Source organism: Solanum lycopersicum, chromosome 9, assembly GCF_036512215.1.
Source record: "Solanum lycopersicum chromosome 9, SLM_r2.1".
NCBI lineage: Eukaryota > Viridiplantae > Streptophyta > Magnoliopsida > Solanales > Solanaceae > Solanum > Solanum lycopersicum.
The window spans coordinates 58,120,351-58,142,084 of NC_090808.1; the positions used below are offsets into that span (position 1 = coordinate 58,120,351).

A 21,734-nucleotide genomic window follows, 5' to 3' on the forward strand; every position below is an offset into this window, starting at 1 on the left:
CATCCTTTCAAAAATACACTATCTAAAACCAAACTTTGCACATTAGCAGTTCTTTAGTTTGTTGTATTTAGATAACTATTTTTTCTTTGTGGCAGTATGTATATACCCCTATACACTATTATATTATGCATATATACTTGTTGTATAAAAGTGTATAATGTGTCAGTCACTAACTACAAAGATCTAGTTGCAAATTCTTGTTCAAAAACTATTTAAACCTCCACAAGTGACTTCATATTTTGTAGAAAACCTCCATAGATTATTTTCATAAATCTACACAACACCCGCAATCTATTGTACTCTTCGAAGACGATGAAAAAGATCTAGCAGGGGGAGTGTCTAAATCAAACAATAAATGAGTCATAATAACTAGAGAACAACACTATCACAAATCAATGTACAAATTAAAATCAACCTTGGTATGATTTCCATTAGACAATAGCTTAGTTCAATATTTCTGTTTCATTACATAATGAAATGTGGACAGAACACAAAACTTTTACACCCCATCACTATTACTTTGCCCTATATATTCCTGATAAAAGAATGTTGTTGCTGCTGCTCTTTGCACCAAAACAAATACAAAATTTGACTACTTGCTGACTCTGAACCTTATGCTATTGGAATTACAATTATAAACACAAAAGGAAAAAAAAAATATTTTACAGCAATCTATTTTTGGTATTAAAAAATTGAAAGGGAATAAGAAGAATGAATATACAACAAATTGAATATATCCACCTAGGATATTTTCAACAAATCTGTAACTATAATGCAAGAAACCCTCGAGGTTCCTAGGCCTCACTCGTGTAAAAATGGGAAGGCTGGATGCTCGATAAGTTCTGTTGCAGGTTTGACATCTGCAAAATCCTTTACTTGAAGTGATTCTGAGACTTCATCAATAGAGAACGGGATGCTGCATTAAAAAGATATGTATCGGTTATACCTAAGGTTATCACCTAGTTCAAAGGATTGCACTTGAGGATGTTTAGGTATATCAGTATAAAATCTAGCCTTAAGGTTTTAAGTGATGTGAATCCTTGTTGGGATAAAGGTTCAAGAAAAAATTTACGAATAATTCCCACTTATCCCTTACAGACTAAAATATTATTTGAGCAATTAATATCAGCTGAGGAAATTCAAATAAATTGGACCTCTAGAATATCAGCCGATCAAAAAAAAAATTCATCAAAACAAGACAACTAACTAACAAAGTATGAACTTACAAACATCATTCCTTCCAACTAGTATACATCATTTAGAGATGTGAATTTTAACGTGAACTAGAGAATTCTTTTCTTAGAGACCAGAAGAAACTTAGAAGTAACTTGATACTTTTTGTTATAGGCACAAACAACATGAAGTTCTATATATATGGGGGAGGATTCATCCTTTGACTTCTTATTCCTGGCAGTATTGTTTTTTAACATAATAATTCCGGTCACAGGTTTAAGTCCATATCAGAAGAATTTTAAGCTTATCCTCACCCCTAATGTACATTAAACTGGTACAATATCGAAAAACACTTCCATCTGCTTAAAACTCAATAGCTCACGAAAAATAGCCATGAATCTTTTTCGTTCTTAATCAACCAATGGATGAAGGGTAAAGAACTAACACTTGACATTTTTTCATATCTCCAGTCAATATAATTATTATACAAGAAATAAAACCAGAAAATAGAGGATTATATGCAAAAGAAAGAAAAAAACAGAAGAAACTAATATTCTTGTTCAAAAAGAAAAAGAGCTAGATGAATTTAGAAGCATTGAAAGATGTCCCCTCTTTTTTAAAAAAGTTGAAAAAGCTCATTGAAAGATAAACATTAAAAAAGCTAATATATAAGCAGAAAGAGAAGGTAAGGACTATTTATGCCTCAACTCAAGGATAAGTACTAACATAACAGTGGATCTGGCAAATTTCAATAACAGAAAGTTGTCATTGACAATTTGAATATAAGTTTAAAGAAGAAAATAGAAAAAACCTAAATAGTTTACTGACAGAAGTGTACAAAAGTTGTGTAAAGCACAATTTGTAAGTCAAGTGAGTGGAGCGAGTTAATTAAATTTCCACAAACAAAGAAGACTATGACCGTACAGTAATCACTATAGTTGACTTCCAGAGATCTATTTGTTGGGGAGCAAATAATTATATACCTCTGCTACTAATTACACATGGAATTTGAATGACTGAAACAGGTTAATTTTCAAAACAATATCACTAACCAAAAAAGTTTTCAACCAGGGATAATAAAAAGGAGGAAAAATCTTGATTGAACTAATGACCATCCCAAGAGACCAAAAAACAGATTTAAGTTGGGCAATGTAACTCCAAGTACTGCCACCCGTTTTTCCACGTCATTTTTTTCTTGTTCTCAAAAACGTGATTTTTGTTTATCAAAGGACCTAAAATCATTTCATCAAGTTTTTGTTTGAATTTGATGATTTCTGCACATTAAGTTGGATCTGACTCGCAATATTTTGTAAGAAAAGGAAGTGGCATTTTCTGGAAGTGGCTCTGACCACAAGGTGAGGAAGTTGGAGTTGAACTGGGTTTGGGTAACTGTAAGAAGAAGAATGCCATTTTCCCAACTCTTGTTAGGCTAATATTACTTTTGATTGAAAAATATGGTGTTTGACAGGAAAATATGGTGTATTCTGTCCATAAGCTGTATTACTGGCATTCTTTATCACTCATTGAGTTAATACTCTCTGTCCCATATCAGCAAATAATGGGGAAGATAATTCCACTACACAAGCTTGGGGGTCATAGGACCCCTATACAAACTTAAGGTGTGTAGTTGGAAAAAGAGGGCAAGGTAAAAGAACAGGGTACGGCAAGCGAAAGAAAGAACAGCAGAAATTAGATGATCATGTTTCTTGTCCAATATTTGACTAGGAGGATGACAAAAATTCACAACACGGAGGATAATTTCTCACCTTGAATTATCATCCAGTAGAAAAGAGTTGCTCTCGGCATTGTTTGAGTCCTCTGTCATTAACACTCTCATGCTTGATATGACCTGTAAGAAGAGAGAAGGGAAATTCAAAAGAAATTCAAATATAGGTTGAAAATGTACTGGAATAGGTAATCAAAAAAAAAATGTAATGTGGGACTTCAATAAGAGAGAAGCCATCAGTGTGCATATATCTTACATCTGGGGAAACACTTCGTGTATTATAGTTGTCATCCCAATAGAGCGTACAAATTCTGTAAAGTTGCTGGACACTAAGAATCTGCAAAAGAAAGAAATTTAGAGAGAGAGAGAGTACATATAGTGTTACTCAAGTGAATAAAATAAGAGGAAAATTTGACAAAGAACTCTTTCAATCTAAATGGCTAAATGGCAACAGAAAAGAAGACTATTTACAGCACAAAAATTGATATGGAAAAGAGACTTACAGGACACAAGTCATTGGTGATCTCATCATAAGATATTCTATACTTCTGATGAATAACCTGCGGACAAGTAACAAGAAAGGGAAATTGCATCAGTTGTTGCAACACATGAAAACAAACCCAAAAAGTTATATTATCAATTGTTAGTTGCAATTTACATCTAAAATTGCAGACATGAACAAATTCTAAAAGGAAGAAAGAGCAACAATTATCTGGCAACAACCAAGTCAGTGACAGCTGCAATGCTACAGAAGAAAATAAGAACTGGTAAGGAGCTAAAAGGCTTGAGAAACTTTCAATAGCTTAGTCCAGCACAACACATTCAACTGTGTATAAATTGTCAAGGAACTTTTGTTACAGGATTAACCATTCCTACTTGCTGGAAACTTTCATGGAACTACTTGTATGCTGGGATCTTTCCCATCACGTTAGTAAATTATTAGCATCATCAAAAGAATTTCACGTGAAACTTGAAAAAACTAATTTCGACAATAATTCAAAAGATCAAGGCAAAACCACACATAGAGTTAGTGCAGATAAAGAAAGAAGTCAAAAAGTGATATCCAAATAAAGTAATAAATGAGGGAACATATATAGGAAGGGCAACCATTCAAAGCAACTCAGCACCCTTCAACACTACCAAGACCTTCAAAGTGTGTCACAAGTTAATACAGCTATATTTCTAAGCAACGATGAAAGAAATGATCATCACAATTAACATACCAAGAACCCAACAGCTTGTCTAATATGTTTGAGTTCATCCCAAGAGGAACCTGCATACTGCAATTAAAGAACAAAAAGGAAATGAGTTCAATTTTTTTCAATAATGAGACATGAGTAGCATGTGTACAATTACAAACATGCCGAACTTACCTCTTCTTTTGCTTGGCAGCACCATAGCTCTAACTCAGCCAACCCAGCTTTAACATATTCCCCATTACTAAATGTACAACACTCTCTTCGGAGAAGAAGACTGCAAATTGAAATATGAAGCTGAATGAACATTTCACAACTGGCATATAATAAGAACACAACTTAGAATAACAAAATTCACTCACCTGTTAAACAGTTGTACATTAATGTAAGAGAATGTCTGAGTAAATATCTTTTGAACAAGAATTGGAGGCACCTAAAAGAAATAAAATTTAGTTTTAAAATATTACTCCACACATCCATGGATATATATAAACTGCAAGCATCAGCTTTTCTTGAAAATTTGGTAAAGAAAAATGTAACGAGATCCATACAAAATTTTCTTTCAATGTACAGAGAAGAGAGTTGAGGCATTCAATAATCCGCTGCCAATGATTTGTTGAAGAGTCTTTGCCAAAGGATCGTCCAGTTCTCAGACTACCTTTGGCAGTCCTTGGTGCCTGAATTTCAACATATTACTATTGTTAGGTAGAAGCTACAATTGACAAACAACTCAGCCCACAAAGCTACACTAAAATCTGAAAGAGAAAAGGAAAATCTTGTGCTAAATTTGAACAATCTCAAGAACCAACCACAAAGAGAAGAAGCAGATATATAGATATACATATCTAAGCTTATGTTCTAGGCAACAAAACTTCAATTCTTCAGTCAAGTATGTAATCAAAAGAAGTTTAAAGTACATAAGCTTAGATACTCAGTTTCTCCATAACTCAAATGTTCAACTGCACGGCTACAGTGATTGTGAGAGAAAGAAGGGATGTGCCTTCCTTTGTCACAATAGGACCGACAGTTAGTACCTCTTCACTAGGCGAGGAGTTCCTGGGAGATAGCCCTGGTTGGTGTGCCTCAGAACTCATGAGTGCTTTTCTTTGTGCGCACTGAAGTGACTCATATACTTAATGCTAAGGGAGGTGAGATTTGAGTCTGTTCAAAGCATCTCATAAGTAGGTGTGATGAGTGCTTGTCTTTGTGCGCACTGAAGTGACTCATATACTTAATGCTAAGGGAGGTTAGATTTGAGTCCGTTCATAGCATCTCATAAGTAGGTGTGGTAACTGATTGTTTATGTTAACATTCATATCACCTTCAGCATCTTGCACGGCACTAGCAATACCTATTCATTGATAGCATCCTTTATTTTTTGTTTTGATAAAGGTAATGTTTCATTGATAGCGTCCTGTTGGTTTATTATTTGCTAGGCACAATGGTTTAGCCTTAAAGGAACATTAACACGTTATGCAAGTCTGCTCTAACACCCGACAAACATAACCAGAATATTACCTTATCACCAAATCAATGCAGGTCTGCTCAGGCTTGATTAATTCCTTTATCTTTACAAAATGTTAATTACTATAACTTACAGCTAATAATTGTTTTCTTTGGTGAGTTATAAATATTATTATACGAAATAAGCTAAAATGTTACAACTACATGCATCTCATTTCAGATGAGCTTATTTCTCGAGTCTTAGATCATCAAGTAATAAAAGCACAAGTATACAGGTTTATAGGGATATGTTGATCCTTTATAATAACTTGAGAGATGGATAACATTCTTTATTGAATTAGAGCTATACTGGATAACCAAAAAAATCAGAAAGCATGTCCCAAGCACTATTTGTGATAAAATACAATTTGTATGGCTAGAGCGAACTATCCTTCTTTTTCCCTTGGTAAATTCTAAGGAGTAATATTGACAAAAAGGGAGAAAACGTATGCGTCAAAAGAGAATTTTACCACATGACCTGGTTTACTCATGATCAAATTCAAAGGGTATATACTAACTAAATGCTTCAAGACTTGACATACGTATACCACATGAAATCATTTCTTCATGAAATATGAGTGATGTGATGAGCATTATATTATGTTCCCTTTTCTCAAGAGGATGAAAACCCCTACTAAGTAATTCATTTGACAAGGGAAACAAAAACGAAAAAAGAACTTTCAGAATGTTGACCATTCTCCTAAAAAACACTACAAAGAAAAATGAAGAGGATTTCCTGTATAGAATCCGACCTAATACCCCATGAGACACAATATTTAGAATATTTATTAGCAATTAAGCAACAATCTCTAAGAGCATCTTAAACTTGGGGAAGTGGTAAGCCAAAAAAAAATAGCAGAAAACTCTTACAACTGCAGTAGTGGATTGCTGAGAGAATATTTCGACAAACCTGGATGCATAAGGAAATGAGTGATCCCAACTCCTTCTTCAAGTTATCTCTAATAATTCCATATATCTTTTCAACATATGCTGTAAGCTGCTGCTTGAAAAGCAGAGCAGGGTATTTTGCTTCAACTTGACGCACGACCAATGCAGCTGCAGCTGCAGCAAGGTTGACAGCAGAAGGCGACGAACGAAAGCCCTGAAAACAACACAGCATAATCAGAAAGAGCAGCCATGAGAGTCAAACTACTATAGCTACTACTCTTGAAAGGACTACAAATAAGCTTAAACAAGGAACAAAAAATCAAAAACTTCAATACCATTGTCATTCTCCCAAATAGAGATGTCGGAGGTTGTGGTTTGCGGGTAGGAGTTGCACCAACTGAACCACCTGGTTTCAGACTTTTTTGGATTAAGAACAACAAAGTTGAGGTATTCGACAGCCAATACGCCATGTGATCGTTGCTTTCTTGATTCTGCAATCAGCAGATACTTTGTTATGCTTCATGTTAATCACAATGGTTCTAAATGCGGCATCAAACTTCAAATATTTGACACAAGAAGGTTGCACTCCTGCTTCCCCTGTATTCAGTGTCTCATGGATGATGATTAAAACAATTCAGAAAAAAGCGCAAACTGACAGATATTTCCTATTCCAGGCTTTAGTAAAAAATGGAAATTATGTTGAAGTTTACTACACAATGATATTCCTATTCCATGTTTCATTGATGATTGAAGTTGCCTCTTAACCTTAACATTAAGTTAAACCTTAAATGTGGTGTATCAGGTTTATTTCATATGGAAAGACATCAATTCATAATTCTGATCGGGTTCGAATGTCTAATAAATTTAAAATCTGGAAGCTTCTACTTCAGTGTAAACTAGCAAGCAATTCCAGCAAAATAAAACATAAGGACTTCCTAAACCAAGAAAGTATTTCACGTTAAAATGTAACGTCCTATAGTTGTTGATGATGATTGGACGGACAAAATAAAGCAGCTAAGTGAATTATACAAATATAGGCGAAAATATAATATTCAAAAGCTGCAGCTAATACTTTCTGCAATTCTCACGCTGAGACGCAGTCCCCATCTGCTTCAATACACTAGGATTTATAGCTTTCTTTTTCAACCTTAAAACCTTTGTTGTCATCTATAGGTCTCTGATGTCCAGATTTTATCTCTGAGGTCACACCTCCAAACCTCAGATTGGAAAGCTCATTTCCAGACAAGAATCAGAAACCTAAGGTATCCGTTAATATGTGGAGCTCATGAACTTATTCAAGAGAAAATATTGATATAGCTAGTAACTCCACCAAATCTGTTTGTGTTACTGTTACTTGGACACACTAATTCAACCAACACTTAGAACCATCCCTCTCCCACTGACAGCTTCAAAAATCAGGAATTGATACTTTCCACAGGTTCAGTTAAGAAAGATGATTTGTTTCACCATACATAAGATCATCAATTCCTAATACGGAAGAGAACATTCATTGTTGACATCCTCAAAAGAGAACGATATAGGTGAATATGTTGATCTATATCATATTGACCCCCCCCCCCCCCCATCCAAATATGGTTTAAAATTTAAATAGGAATGCTATGAGCAGAGTTTTTGTCCTTTCCTAATCAATGCTAATAGCAACTACGAAAATTGCTTTCTTTTTTTGATGAAAACTGCAACATTGCATCTCTGTAGCAATATTAAAGATGACGGATGTTTATCTCTTATTTTTTTTAACTTAAATGGACATTTAGCTCCTGGCCTGAAAAGAAGCAGGTCATTACTTTTTACTGAAGTCAGGTGATTATTGTCCAACCTCTTCAGGTTCCTTGATACAAGCTTTCGGTTCTTAAAAATCCATAAAACATGCCCAAGCCAATGTAAAAAATCAGCATCCACAAGTACTTACCTCAATAGCTGAACCAATCATCTGAATCAAACGATCGAACACACTGGTCCTCTCAGCTTCAAAAGATTTCCAATGGAGAAGGCATTTGTAGATGGTAAAAGCTGCAACAGGCTTTCCTTGGCTGAACCCCACATCCTTCATCACACAGTCAATGAGTGCATCAACATCCTCCTGTAGCAAGGTCAGCAAAGATTTCATTTGACAAAACTTTCTATCAGGAATTAAGAAATAGATAATCCAAACTATCTATGGAATCACATACGTGCTGCTGTCGATCAACAGGAGGTCTCCTCATCTTGCTGTCGGGGGTTTCAAAATTTCTAGAAGGTGTTGAGGAACTTAGTGCATCCTGCAAAAATTAATCCTCTCATAAGCAGTAAATAAGAGTTTACAGCATCCTGCAAGTGATGTAGCTTAATGACTACAAAATCATGTCTTACATTAGTATAGTTTTCATCATCAAGATGGTGTCCATTTTCAACAATCTGAAAAAAAACAAAAACAGTGCCTCAAGTTTGTTAATAATATTGATCAAGAGGAAAGAGAAGAATGAAAATGATGACTTTTCCGTGGTAGGTACTTTGGAGGCCAGGCTAGGTGAATGATCTGAAACCCGCTTGGCAGGGGTTAACAGGCCCTGCTGTCGAAGAATCTTGTTCTCAGATTCCATGTCAACAATTTTCTCCTCAAGCCTAATAGCCAAAAGACACAGTGATGAGTAATGTGTCTGTATGACAAAAACAGTTTTACACATTTATCAATTTAAGCTACATATGCCTAGAAGTTCATTCAACCTTTGCATAGAAGTCTTCAACTGAATAATCTTGGACTCTGCCTCCATCGCTTGCTTCAACCTCTCCTCACTAAGTTTATTTGTCTCTTCATATTTTTTTTCTGTTTCACCAATCTTCTTTTCTAGAGAGCTTACCATAGTCTAATATTCAAAAAATAGTTATCAAAAATTGCACGCCGAGTAGCTTCAGTTAATAAATTTACAAGCAACAATAGAAACGACTTTAACGTTTCAGTCAACTTACCTTTAAGTTCTCATTTTCAATGCTAAGTTTGTTCATCAATTCATGGTCAATAACGGGGACTTCCTGTACAATAGGGATCTGCTCGGCTGCCCTTATTGCATTTTCACGTTCTTTGACAAGCATTTCCTTGGTTTCCTTGAACTGAACTTGGATATCCTGCAAAGCAGATTGTAGTTTTGCATTTTCTTGTGTTTTTGCTTCTTCAACATCCGCCTACAAAAGACAATTTGAATAATGAGCTGGAAGAAAGAAAAAAAATGATTACGTAAGGAAATAACACTTGAGACGGGACAAGCTTATATTCTCACTAGCATTATGTCATACTTCTTTTATAAGGGAAGGTTAGCATTATCTCATACTTCTATTCAGCAAGCCCAAAAAGTTATTGAAGTTTTGGCCCATTTGTAGAGAACATGTGTTCTTTTCTAAGTATCTTTCACAACCAGTGAGATGCTAGATGCAAACTAATCACCGACAGACTACAATTTCCAAATGATATTGAAACAAAGACTGCAAGAAAGTGATCCAATAGTTCAAGGCGCTGAAGCAGTCCATTACTTAGACCGAGTGCCTCTATTCTGGTGCTCTAGTGTTCCCTTCACCAAATAATATTATAGTGCTCCATGTATCTGTTCTAGTTCTAAAAATTACCTTCAAAATCCTTAACCTAGAGTAACAGGCAATTGTTGGTGTTTCCTTCCCCGTTATCAACAATGGCACAGATAAAGATTGAACAAGATGGTTCTAAAACTTGCTTTAGAGAAAGCATTGATCAAGGATATTGTGCATCATGAAAGAACAGCTACCAAAATGTGGGTGAACAATTATGCATATAATTCTATCTAACTGACCCTCATGCGTTTCTCCAGCTGCAATCTCCAAGTTAATTCTTCAACTTGCTTCTCTAATTTATTCTTTGCAGCTTGCAGAGCCCCAGTCTCCCGTGCAGCCTGAAAAAAGGACCAGTCAAAGTAGAACTCAGATAAGAAGCAGTTGATGAGACCAAACTAGGATAAATAGAATGTAGCGATAGAACAAGACTCATATTTGCAAGCATTTTCGCATGTTTGTTTTTTTCAGTTGAAGTGCACAATGCATGGAACAAACTTAAGCTGTTAAAGAGAGTCGGCTTTTATTTATTTATTCATAACTTCAACACGCCCCCTCAGGTGCGAGCCTTACTTTTTTCATGAGCCAAGCATGTGGAAAAAGTTTTTGAGAATGGGTGGCGGTGAAACTTGAACGTAAGACCTTTGCCTGCTCTAATACTATGTTGAAGTGTGTGACAACCACATCTAAAAGCTTAAGTTGTTAGACAGAGTACACTTTTAATTTGAAATAAGAGAAGAGTACCTTTTATTTATTTGTGTTAACATTGAATAAAATCAACTCGCTCAGATGTATAAAATAGAAAAATACTGATTATAACAATGTAGTTATTCTTTCATTGAGCTTAACAATTTTAGGAACTTAGAAAAGCCAGTCAACTCAGCAGTAGTGCAAAATTTGCCTAAATGCAACTTGAGTAGCTTCACATATAACTTTTGCAGTCCAAGACTCCAAGTGATTGCTAAACTAAGGCCTCAATTCTTAGCACTAGCCTTATTTGTAGTCTTTAATTTAGTACTATGCCTAGCAAGTTCATGGAGGTAGATGGCATCTGGTAGCTTGCGTAAATTTCGACAAATCCACTGAGTACCTGCTAGGCTGCTACCTCCCACCAGCATAGGTACCAACAACTCCGTCTACCAAGACTTCGGCACATAGGAAGAATTCACCAAGTGCCGCCTTTATTCATTTTGAACTCAGTTCCCAATGTTGTTACTGCAACTCCAATCTGTAGACCCCCCATCCCTTCGGGCCCTTTTAAATACTTATAACACTAATTCCCTTAAAAGCAGTCACTTTCACTTCCTTGGTCAAAATTATGAAAGCAACTTTCCAATTCAAGAATCTAATATCAGCATAAGAACCTTTTGAAGTTAGTTTTTACAGGATTCAAGCCTACAACAATATTATATATCTGAAAAATTTCAGGCAGCGTATATCACCAAAATAGGATAGTCTCAGAGAGCAAAAGTTTTGTCCAACAAAGATGATAAAAAGAGATGTGGAATGAGAATTACCATCTTAAGCTTCTTCAGTTCCTTACGAGCAATTTTACCTCTCCAAGCACACTGAGTGGTAATTGCAGCTTTCTTGAGCTTCTTGAATTTTGAATATGCCAAGAACTTGCGACAATGACTCTGAACATATAGTACGAGGGTCCATGAAATTTCAGCAGTAGATTCTGAGATACATTATTCAGTTGCTACGAAGAAAACTATTGCAAATGGACTACAAGCCTGTTTGGAATGGCTTATTTTAGCTGTTTTTAAGCCAAAATAACTTTTAAGCACTTTTAAAGAGTTTGGATAAGAGGATAAAAATAATAAAAAATTCAATAGGAATTTCTAAGTTATGGCTTATGCTGATAAGCAATAAGTAATAAGTTCCTCTAAACAGGCTCTACATCTACTAAAGTAGGAATCTATCTCAAATTATTGAAATGATTACCCTTCATTTAACCCCAAGGGTTGATTCAATCATAAACCTGAAGGTCATGAAATTGAACCCAGTTATCCAGATCCTTAGGCTTACTATTTTCCAGGAACAAGAAAAAGAAAAGACAGAGTAATCCTTCAGACATCGAATACATACCTGAATAATAATTGCTGCTTTTGTCTGGCTTCTGAATCGAAGCTCATTGCGCGCAGCCATCCCACGCATTCCTGTCTGAATTGAAACAGCAGAGGACCACAACTCTTTGTAAGCCTTCCTAGCAATATGCATGCGCACATTTGTCTGGATTCTAAGAGAAGCTGCTTCCCTCCGCAAGCTCTCATATACACGTCGAGCAAGTTCCCCTACAAGGACCAAACGGAAACAATCAAATGAGTATCATGATTCCTAAAGTGCATCCTAAAATAGGAACCAAGGTATGCAGCAAATTCATTACCACGGCACAGAGATTGTATCTGTATTGTTGACCGACGTAACACTGTAAAACTTCTCCGAGCCATGTAAGAACGAACTTTTCTCTGGATGATGCTAGCAGATCTCCCTAACACCTCTGTTCTTCGAGCATCCAGTTCCGCCATTTGACCAGCTCTCAGAAACACCTTTGTTTTCCCAATCTGCAAGACCAAATAAAGACCAATGAATAGCTTTCGAAGCCTAAACATGGGAGAAGTCTCACATATGAAGCTAGGATAAAAATTTGATAGGGAGACCATATTAAAGTATGCTTATAAACAAGAATAGTAACTCTGAAGACAATCAGTGCAGCATATTAGACTTGCCACTGAAGTTTGCAGCGTCATGAGCAGAAAACAGTATAAACTAGGACAAGAAAACATGAGAAGGTGCATTTTAGCACTTAATGGGCAAGAAGAGGAAAAATGGGTAAACCAAGGAGCCAATTTGAGATCAACAAATCTAGAAAGAGGTCAAACAAAGATATTGTTGTTACTATTTATTTGCTTATTGTTTGTCAATGCACTAGTTGTATTAATGTTGTTTATTGTGTTTCGATTATTGCACTATTTTGTTGTTGATGTTGCACCCTTCTGCAAGACTTTGCATTGTTTCCTTGTGACTCGCTATATTTTCTTCTTTCTATCTGTAATTGCTGCATTTGAACCGAGGGTCTTTCATAAAGAGTCTATTTACCTCCACGAGGTGGTGGTAAGGTCTACGTACATTCGACCATCCCCAGACCTCACTTGTGGGATTTCACTGGGTATGTTGTTGTTGTTGTATTTATTTGCTTATTTACTTATCAATCATTAGGTCAAACAAGAATTTTGCAAACCTAAAGAAGTTCAAAGCACATCCATGAGGAGTCGACCAACAAAAGAGACAAGAAAGAAGACCAATATGAAACTATTTGCCTTATTACCCAACTAGTAATGCTCATGTGAGAGAAAGAATTTGATAATGACATAGAAGAGATGGGGGACAAGCCAAAGGTAAATGCAGTCAACAGATTTGTGATCCTCCAAACATTTGCATTCTACTCTCTTCGAAACATATCAAAAATCTGAACTCAGCATAATAGATACAAAATGGGACAAAACTTGCTTGTCATATCTTAATGAATAAGAAACGTTTCCATGTGTTCAAGTAAAAGGCTATGTTCAGAAAGCTAACACACATTGTCATTAAATTGATCTTTTATGATAATTTAGAATAATACAAAAGATAGAAAAGTACATGCAAAAGTTTGAAAGTGTTTCATATCCCAATAGAAAATTTTCAAAAGAATACCTGGTAGCCTTGAAGTCCAACTTTCTCCAGGAGCCTTTTGCATGCAGCAACCTCGTCCGTACTGTCATGAATTTAGTCAACACATAAAAACATAATCAATTAATAATTGGAATTATACAAGGTAACAACATACCTTCCATCTAAAACTTCAGGAGAAAGGATGCCAAAACGATCTAGAAATTCATAGAATGGTCTCCGAGTAGGATATCCAGCCATGCTTATTCTAATCGCTTCCATCACTCCCTAGAATTAGAATAAGAGTGAGTGTAAATCCAACTCCCACGTACATTACCAGTAATAAAAATTCAAAAAGTTTACTTACTCCACAACGCAGCTGCTGCAGAACGTTGTGATTCTCAAAGATAGCTGGCTTTAGCAGATTATTAGGCTTGACACATCGAATGTAGTGGGGTTCTGTTGCATTCAGTGTTTCAAGCAAAGATTGCAGTTGTTGCTGCAAAAATACAATGACACAAATCATGCTTCAACATGCTCCCAACCATAGCAAAGATAAGAAGGAAAAGCAAACATGACAGAAAAAAGGTGCATTCTACGTGCCTTAAACCTTGAGCCAATTGATGAAAACTTTGATTGTTTTGAGGATTCCTCATTTGATGTTGGAAACAGCCCAGATACAAAGGAACACGTTGAAGCATTCAGGAGTGCCTGGTGCTCAGCAATAACATAATCTTTGTTTTTCTCCAGAAATAATTCTGTTTGATACGTGACCTGGAAAAATAACAGGTATATAATACCCACGTTTTGACGTTAACTACAAATTCTAAACACGATATTACAAATGGTGTATAGATGAAAAGAAATAAAAACTTACATCACCAGCATAATGGCATATAGTGAAATCAGAACGAGCCAACTTGGGCTTGCAGAATCGTTTATGGTTTTTGAAAGTTTGATAGAGCTTTTGAGCAAAAGTTTCATGAGTAGATCTAGGAAACATGCTACAAAACAAAACAAAAGCATTGTAAGCATCCTAAGCAACCAAAATATGATAATATGCAGCACAAATAAGTGCGCCAATTATAAAAGGCAGTGGATGATGAGGTTACTGCAAGAACCTCAGCATGCTACTTACCAAGCTTCATCAAGAAGTGCTATAATACCACCTGGTTTCTGAGCAAGGGAAAGAATTAAGATGTCATTAAAATAAGGAAAGAGCAAGTGACTAAGTGCTGGTGCAAATGGTAACAAGAACAGAAATCAACTGAATGAGAAAATGGAGGGCAAACGAGATTATCCATGATCTATTATTTAGAAGATCTTTGAAGAGGAAGAAAAAAGAAGCTATTAGCCAATTAGCTCATTAGATTTTATCTGACCTAGACAACATGATTTGTGGTCGTCTACTACTAGAACATCTCTGTGAATTTTTTATTCTTGCTGACAATATCTCTGCATAAGCTTTTTGCTACCTGTTATTACTGTTTATCAATGGAAAAATCATCTATGAAGCTATTTAACCCTAAACCTGCAGTCTAAAGATCCTTAACCCTACAGATTCTTCCATGATTATAACATGTTAGTAAAATGAAGTTGAAAAACTGAGCTGCATCAATAAATCTGACAAACGACTGCAAAGAGAATTAACATATTCCTAACAAAAGGCAAGTGATTGATAAGAAGACATGTAGAGATTTTACAAAGAGGGAAGGGCGGAAAGCAGTAAAATGGGTTTACTGGGGGTCATTGCATCAGAGTGGGGAAGCAACAACTTTTCCTTTACTGACTCACCCAACAAATATATTCTAAGACATTTGCAAGTAAGCAATTGCAAGACTTTAAGCATTCAAAATCTCAGCACATACCTTTTCTACCAGATCTAGAATATCTTGATTATCAATGAACTCAATGTAGCTCCAGTTAATTTCTTCTTTTGTATACTCTTCTTGTTCCATTTTGAAAACATGCTGTAAAAACATTGGTAGGGTGTCATAAAGTTGAGCAGCAGACTAAAAGTTAATACAAAAAGGATAAGGATAGCCAGAACCTGATTGAAGTGCTGCTGAAGCTTCTCATTTGTTAAATTGATGCAGAATTGTTCAAAGCTGCAGATATAACCCACAAAAATGATACACTATACAAAATAATCAGCTTTGAGATGCGAAAAAATTCTGACACTCAGGGTTACCAAAATGTAACAAAATTCTAAACTGTGCTTCTTTAAGCTTCCATAAATATCAGATGTAGAAAGGAAGGAAGACTTAGGAAATTTATGGTCTAAACAAATTTTAAACATTTGTGTAGTTATAAATCATTCCATTAAGGGTAAAAGAAGAGTTTTAAAGTTGAGTTGTTTCTAATTATAGAAAGGTGACATTCTCTTGGGACAAACTAACCAGAAAAAAGGTGTCACATAAATTGGAATGGAGGAAGTAACTAACAATGAGATCTTAAGTCCACATCAAATTTGATTGGTGAAAGTGTACAGATAAATACAAACCAATTTTCAATAACACAAATGTGACCCTTGACACAATGTGAAGTACAATGACATTTGCTTGTTTGTGAAGATGTCAAAGGAATTCTTTTAGTTCATTCCAAGAAAAAATTCACATACAATCCAACCAAAACGCAACAAATAAGCACCTATTAGTCTTGAAACTCTCAAATCCATAGATATCCAGCACGCCAATCAAAGATTTAGAATTTGGATCTTGACCAATTGAACTATTGATCTTATCTACCAGCCTGCAAAAAAATTGTTGGAGGGTCTGAGTGAACTGTCAATTGTTTGTAGAAATAAAGAAAACTACAAACAAAGACGACAGCTGAACATGTCATTTAATTCCTGTCTAGACAGAAAACTAAAGCTCACCAGTCAAACAATCTTGAGTACACAATTTTTGCAAGAGCATCTCTACTGGTAAGTGCAGCTTCTGGATCCAGCCATTTGGTGATGGTTTCATCACGAGTAACAATAACGCGTTTGCAAAGGGAATCCTCCAGAGACTTTACGTCACACCTATGAGCAATATAAACGTTAAATGGCTACTCTCTCTTTATCTCTCTCTCTAAAAGAAATGCTTCAAACCAGTAAAAAAGAATAGTGCTTTGATTCAATATTCCTTGTATACCACTTACATGAATAGCTCTGCAGCAGTTCTCAGATGAAACCAAGACTTCTCATCTTTGGGCACTGATGAGTCTATTTCCTTCCCCTTCGCAAATTCTATGTTTCCAAGATGGAGAATTGCAGCCACTACTCGAAATATTGCATCCTGGGAGCATTCACAAAGTAGCCAAGAAAGTATAAGGAGAATCATAAGTTGAACATGTTTTACTGTCACGAGTAATTTCCCAAAAGATACCTGCTCCTCAGAACTTATTCCAACAACATCCATTGCCCTTCTTGTAGCTAAGTATTCTTTGGCATCATCAAGCCCATCTAACTCATAGCAATTCGTCTGATTGAGATAGTGAAATGTCCTGGGATTGTCTAATTTGAACCTTTGAATGTCCTGAGAGTGGAAAAATAAAATAAGAAGCTTGGAAAACAAGTCCATATGACATATTATTCCTCAATATAAATTAAGATATCAAAGAGAAGGAAAAGGAGCTGAGCATCCCAGGCAAAAATTCTGCAGCACCTCCTGCAGGACAAGCATGGTAGGTGTACAGGTTGTTATAGGATGATACATGAACCAATATATGCTACTGCAACAGAGTGTTGTTCTCTCTTTTTTTATAGCACTGGGTGCACCTCGACTATTCCATCATACCTGTTACCTCCCACAGCACACAACTAAATCGGACTATCGCATCAACTTTTTTCCAAATGAATAGTAGGAATGCAAAGATGGTTTCCCTATAGCTATCAAACAAAATTATGGTACTACTTTCCTACTACTGAGGGCAAAGCATGCTCAGAAGGGTAAAAGATACTGAATATAGAAGTTGTTTAGATACATATCAAAAAGAATCATAAGCCGTGCAGAGTACATATCTTTTAACCCTTCATCCATGGTATATTTACACTCTAAAGAAGATTTGATGTTAAATTGGATTACACATACTGGACAAAACCTATCGTCCGAATGCAATAATCTCTAGGCACTGCCACCATCAGAATACCGATAGTCGCATGTGAGCTAGCAAGAACACAGATGACTTGAAGACATGCAGATCCTTTAACCTAAGCAGGTTGCATCTGGACTATCATTTAACTTCTGAAGCTAATCACAAAGTATAAAATCAGCCGACAACATTATAAGCAGTCAGAGGAGAGGACAAGATAAAATGTCTACCAATAGGAAACTGCATTTGCAAGTTGCAACCTCTAAAAGATTAACATTGCGAGAATACAAAACCAATGGAAAAAATGGTTAATTAAATTTTCTAACACAGAAGAGGAGTGAACCAAATACTCAAGGAAGGAAACAATATAAAATACTGTGGGTTCAGAATTCTTCTTCTTCATAGAAATCCGTCTAATGAAGTAAATAGTGGTGCATTACCTCCGGTGGAGCAGCACAAAGCATGTAGAAACAATGATAATTTCTCTCAGGATCAGACAACTGGCAAACACGAGATCTTTCGAGTAAATATGTTCTGACAGCAGCTCCTGAAATCCTTCCCTTTTGGTCAAACTGGATCTCCACAAACTTACCAAAACGACTGCAATCTCCATGCAAAAGATATTACAACCATGCAATTGTTTCCAGAAAAAAATGCCCTCTGAACAATTAGAAAACGGACAAAATTCTATCCAACCTTGAATTATTGTTTCTGACAGTTTTTGCATTACCAAATGCCTCCAGAACAGGATTAGACTGCAAAGTGCAAAAGCATAGTCACCCCGTAAGAGTAGATAAAGGTACAATAGCAACAGATGATCTTTAGTTTTACATCTATACAAACGATTATCAGCAACCAGTTGTAACACTCTAGTTACAATACCATTGAACAGTTTAAGACTTAATACCTCCAGGACTTGCTGCTCAACTGATCTACTACCTTCAGCTGCAGCTCTCCCTCCCATGTAAGCAAGATAGCGCATGAGTTGCTTGGTGCTTTCTGTTTTACCAGCCCCACTCTCCCCACTAACCAATATTGACTGACTTACTCCATCATTGATCATAAGTCTGCACCCATAGTAAATATATTTAAATGAAATTTCGAACAAGAGTTTTTAATTCATAAAAACAGAGAAGCACAAACCTGTATGCTGCATCTGCAACAGCATAAGGATGTGGACTCAGCTCCCCAAAAGCTGCACCTTTATATTGGGCCATCATATGAGTATCATATAAGTGTGGTAGCCTTCTAAAAGGATTGACAGCGATTAATATGTTCCCTGTATATGTCTGAAATCATCATCTATTAGGTTACTTGACCTAAAAGGAAAATGAACAGATCTCATAAAATGACAAAGAAACTCACATATATTTCATTGATATCATATCTAGCCTTTAAATTATGTAGGACTCCTGGTTCATGCAAATAAGCCAGCTTCGTCATATCATCCACACCAGATGGCGGAGCTTCAGCATCTTTGGCATAGACATTAGAAGACTTAACAACAACCTGTATAGATTCAGCAAATAATTAAATGAACAAGGTTCAGCATTTCCAAAAACTCTGCGTAGTTACCAATGTGTTTGAGAGAGTAGGGTGATAGAATTCAATGCCCTGGCTTGTTTCTGCCGTTAGTTGAATGAACAAACTAATTACTTCTTTCCTACAAAAAAATCCCATGTGCTCACTTACCGTTTTACCAGAAGTGCAAAGAACCTTCACGTCTGAACCATTAACCTCCAATACTTCCCCATCTATCCAGGCTACATCAGGATCCTCCACCCAAACAAGAGAACCAACAGGTAAGCTAATGGAAGCAGCCTGCAAATACAACGATGCGGGTTGCCCATTCAGAAATATTTATTAGAGACAATACCAATAGTTGGTACTCTTTTGTGCCCTAAAATGTATAGCAAAATGAATAGGACTCAGATTGAGGCTGCCAGTACGTATTAAGGATCAGAGCATGTCTAGCCGTTAAGAGGACAAGCAATGAGAAGAAAACAATGCCTTCGAAACCAGAGAAATTGTGCCACATTGCATTGAATGTTATCAAAAGCATTTTCGATGCAGCAAGTTTTGGCGATGGAATTAGAAAAAAAAAACACTTACTCAACATAAAATGTCATGATGTGTTCATTTTATTACCCTGCCGCCGCCCTGCTTACTACTCACTCTGGGCAATCACTAGAAAGTTGCAGAAGATACATGACAATGCTCCGCAGAACTTAATATAATTCACCAGCTTTACTTAAAAAAGCATGACAGTGGGAGAAATTAATTTCTTTAAGATGCTTATAACAATGCTCAAGGCAGGAAATAGAGCATATACCACAACCCCACCCCCACTCCGCTAAAAACAAGGAGTCAATAAACTACAGAAGTTGACATTCAGAATTAATAAACTCATGGACATCTAACATTTCCTAACCAAAGATGAAACTTTGACAGCATCTAGCCAACAATAGGAAAGGTATAGTCGATTCCATGATTATAATTTCATTCCATATCATACCAGGCCAGAATAGGGTCTAGTCAACATGACCAAACTTGACCTGAAATCAACTATTCAACCAAAAAGTAAACAACATAGTCCCTTCTACATCCATAGACTCATAGCAATCTATATTTTCTTTCTCTTTCACAGCACATAGTTAGCAAAAATAGAATTGCCTAAACACCATGCCCAAATCAACCCAATGTCATAAAGTATCCTCACTGGTCAAAAAAAAAGTCCATTCCATTAGACAGAAATCTGATAACAATGAGGAATAAATACCCTTCAAATCAAATTTCAAACAGATCAAACAAATTACATCAAGAAATGCAGATCAAAAACAATGCTGTAAGAAATAATCCAATAGTACCATTAATTAAACAACTCCAATCAGATCAAATCAGCTCCTGAATCATCAATAACAATAAACTAACAACAGATCAAGAAACCACTGATTTCCCACAACCCAATCTCCTCAAAAATGACAAATATAAAGCAACAGTTCACTTTCACTTTTCTTCAATTGCTCTCTGACTTCAACTCGACTCCAATTTTTTTCAACTTTTCAAACTAAGAAACAAGCAAGATCTGGTAACCAAATGAAGTGAAAAAAGAAACCCTTTATCCTATACTAATTCACCAATCCAATTTCTCTTGAAAAATTACAGAAAAATCGGAGATGGAGCAAAAAAATAGTGTCTTTTTCTTCTTTCTTCTTCAATATCTCAAGTTCAACTCAAAGCCCCACGTAGTTTTTGAAGGGGTTTGGTCTAAGTTTATATTAATAAGTAATTAAATGGCTAATTGTAATTAAAGAGATTAATATCTGTTAAACAAATTAAATACCGAGTCTACCCCTCCTAGATTCCCGATATTACAAAAAAAAGTCTCGAACAGGTCATTAACGCGGACAAGATTTTGTTGTGGTCCCCACCGTTTAAAACGGCGCGGCGGGTAATACAGATTACAGCCGAGGATTTAGCTGTTTTTGTATACGCCGTCGTTTTAAGTCATTCATTTTGTGATTTGTCAATTAGGGTAAAAGTGGGTGGGGTTAATTAAGTAAAGATTATTAAGACTAGTGGTCAACAAGTAGGTGAAAACAAAAAGAATCCAACAAGTTTGGGACCTATTATAATCACAAGTTGTCAATAATGTTTTATCCTTTTTTTTTTTGAAGTAAACTTTATAGACATTTAGGACCTTGGGTGAATCTTAATTATTTTTTTAATATCTAAAAATATATATTAAAAGAACTATCTTTAGATATTATTGGATGTAAGAATTTAAATTGCTAGCTAATTTAATTTTTATAGTTTTAGTTGATGGTAATGGTTCTATGATAATAGTGATAATTATAAATGGTGATCAATGACAATGATAATTAACTATAGTGATATGTGGTGGTTGTAGTTGTGGCCGAATGTGATGGTGGTTGATGCGG

At 35.8% G+C, this 21,734-nt stretch overlaps 1 protein-coding gene across 2 annotated transcripts; it reads right to left on the reverse strand.

Moving 5' to 3' along the window:
- Positions 1 to 398: 398 nt before the first annotated feature.
- Positions 399 to 21,084, reverse strand: LOC101267840 (myosin-6-like). Of its 2 annotated transcripts, none has more exons than XM_069289165.1 (39): positions 20,661 to 21,084; positions 19,486 to 19,614; positions 19,159 to 19,302; positions 18,937 to 19,072; positions 18,701 to 18,860; positions 18,490 to 18,548; positions 18,234 to 18,393; positions 17,088 to 17,237; positions 16,861 to 16,997; positions 16,595 to 16,741; positions 16,366 to 16,467; positions 15,767 to 15,824; positions 15,585 to 15,686; positions 14,855 to 14,892; positions 14,594 to 14,720; positions 14,320 to 14,490; positions 14,084 to 14,215; positions 13,895 to 14,004; positions 13,762 to 13,822; positions 12,452 to 12,629; positions 12,154 to 12,359; positions 11,580 to 11,699; positions 10,305 to 10,403; positions 9,454 to 9,666; positions 9,211 to 9,350; positions 8,997 to 9,108; positions 8,857 to 8,901; positions 8,679 to 8,765; positions 8,417 to 8,587; positions 6,822 to 6,977; positions 6,509 to 6,700; positions 4,647 to 4,772; positions 4,458 to 4,528; positions 4,273 to 4,372; positions 4,123 to 4,179; positions 3,403 to 3,459; positions 3,156 to 3,236; positions 2,940 to 3,022; positions 399 to 916 (listed from the first exon to the last, which is right to left on the reverse strand). In XM_069289165.1, the coding sequence occupies exons 4-39, from the start codon at positions 19,011 to 19,013 to the stop codon at positions 802 to 804; spliced, it is 4,200 nt and encodes a 1,399-aa protein (XP_069145266.1). In that variant the 5' UTR covers positions 19,014 to 19,072; positions 19,159 to 19,302; positions 19,486 to 19,614; positions 20,661 to 21,084; the 3' UTR covers positions 399 to 801. The 2 variants fall into 2 exon arrangements, with proteins under 2 accessions (XP_069145266.1, XP_004247120.1); XM_004247072.5 differs by having other exon boundaries at positions 18,937 to 19,082.
- Positions 21,085 to 21,734: the final 650 nt, after the last annotated feature.

What these genes read in the sequence shown, in the direction of transcription:
- LOC101267840 (XM_004247072.5), bottom strand. An exon ending in TTGAGCAGCAAGTCCTGGAG is followed by an intron (nt 18,549 to 18,700) that starts GTATTAAGTCTT and finishes TGCACTTTGCAG; the next exon opens with TCTAATCCTGTTCTGGAGGC. An exon ending in TTGGACTTCAAGGCTACCAG is followed by an intron (nt 12,630 to 13,761) that starts GTATTCTTTTGA and finishes TTGGTCTTGCAG; the next exon opens with ATTGGGAAAACAAAGGTGTT.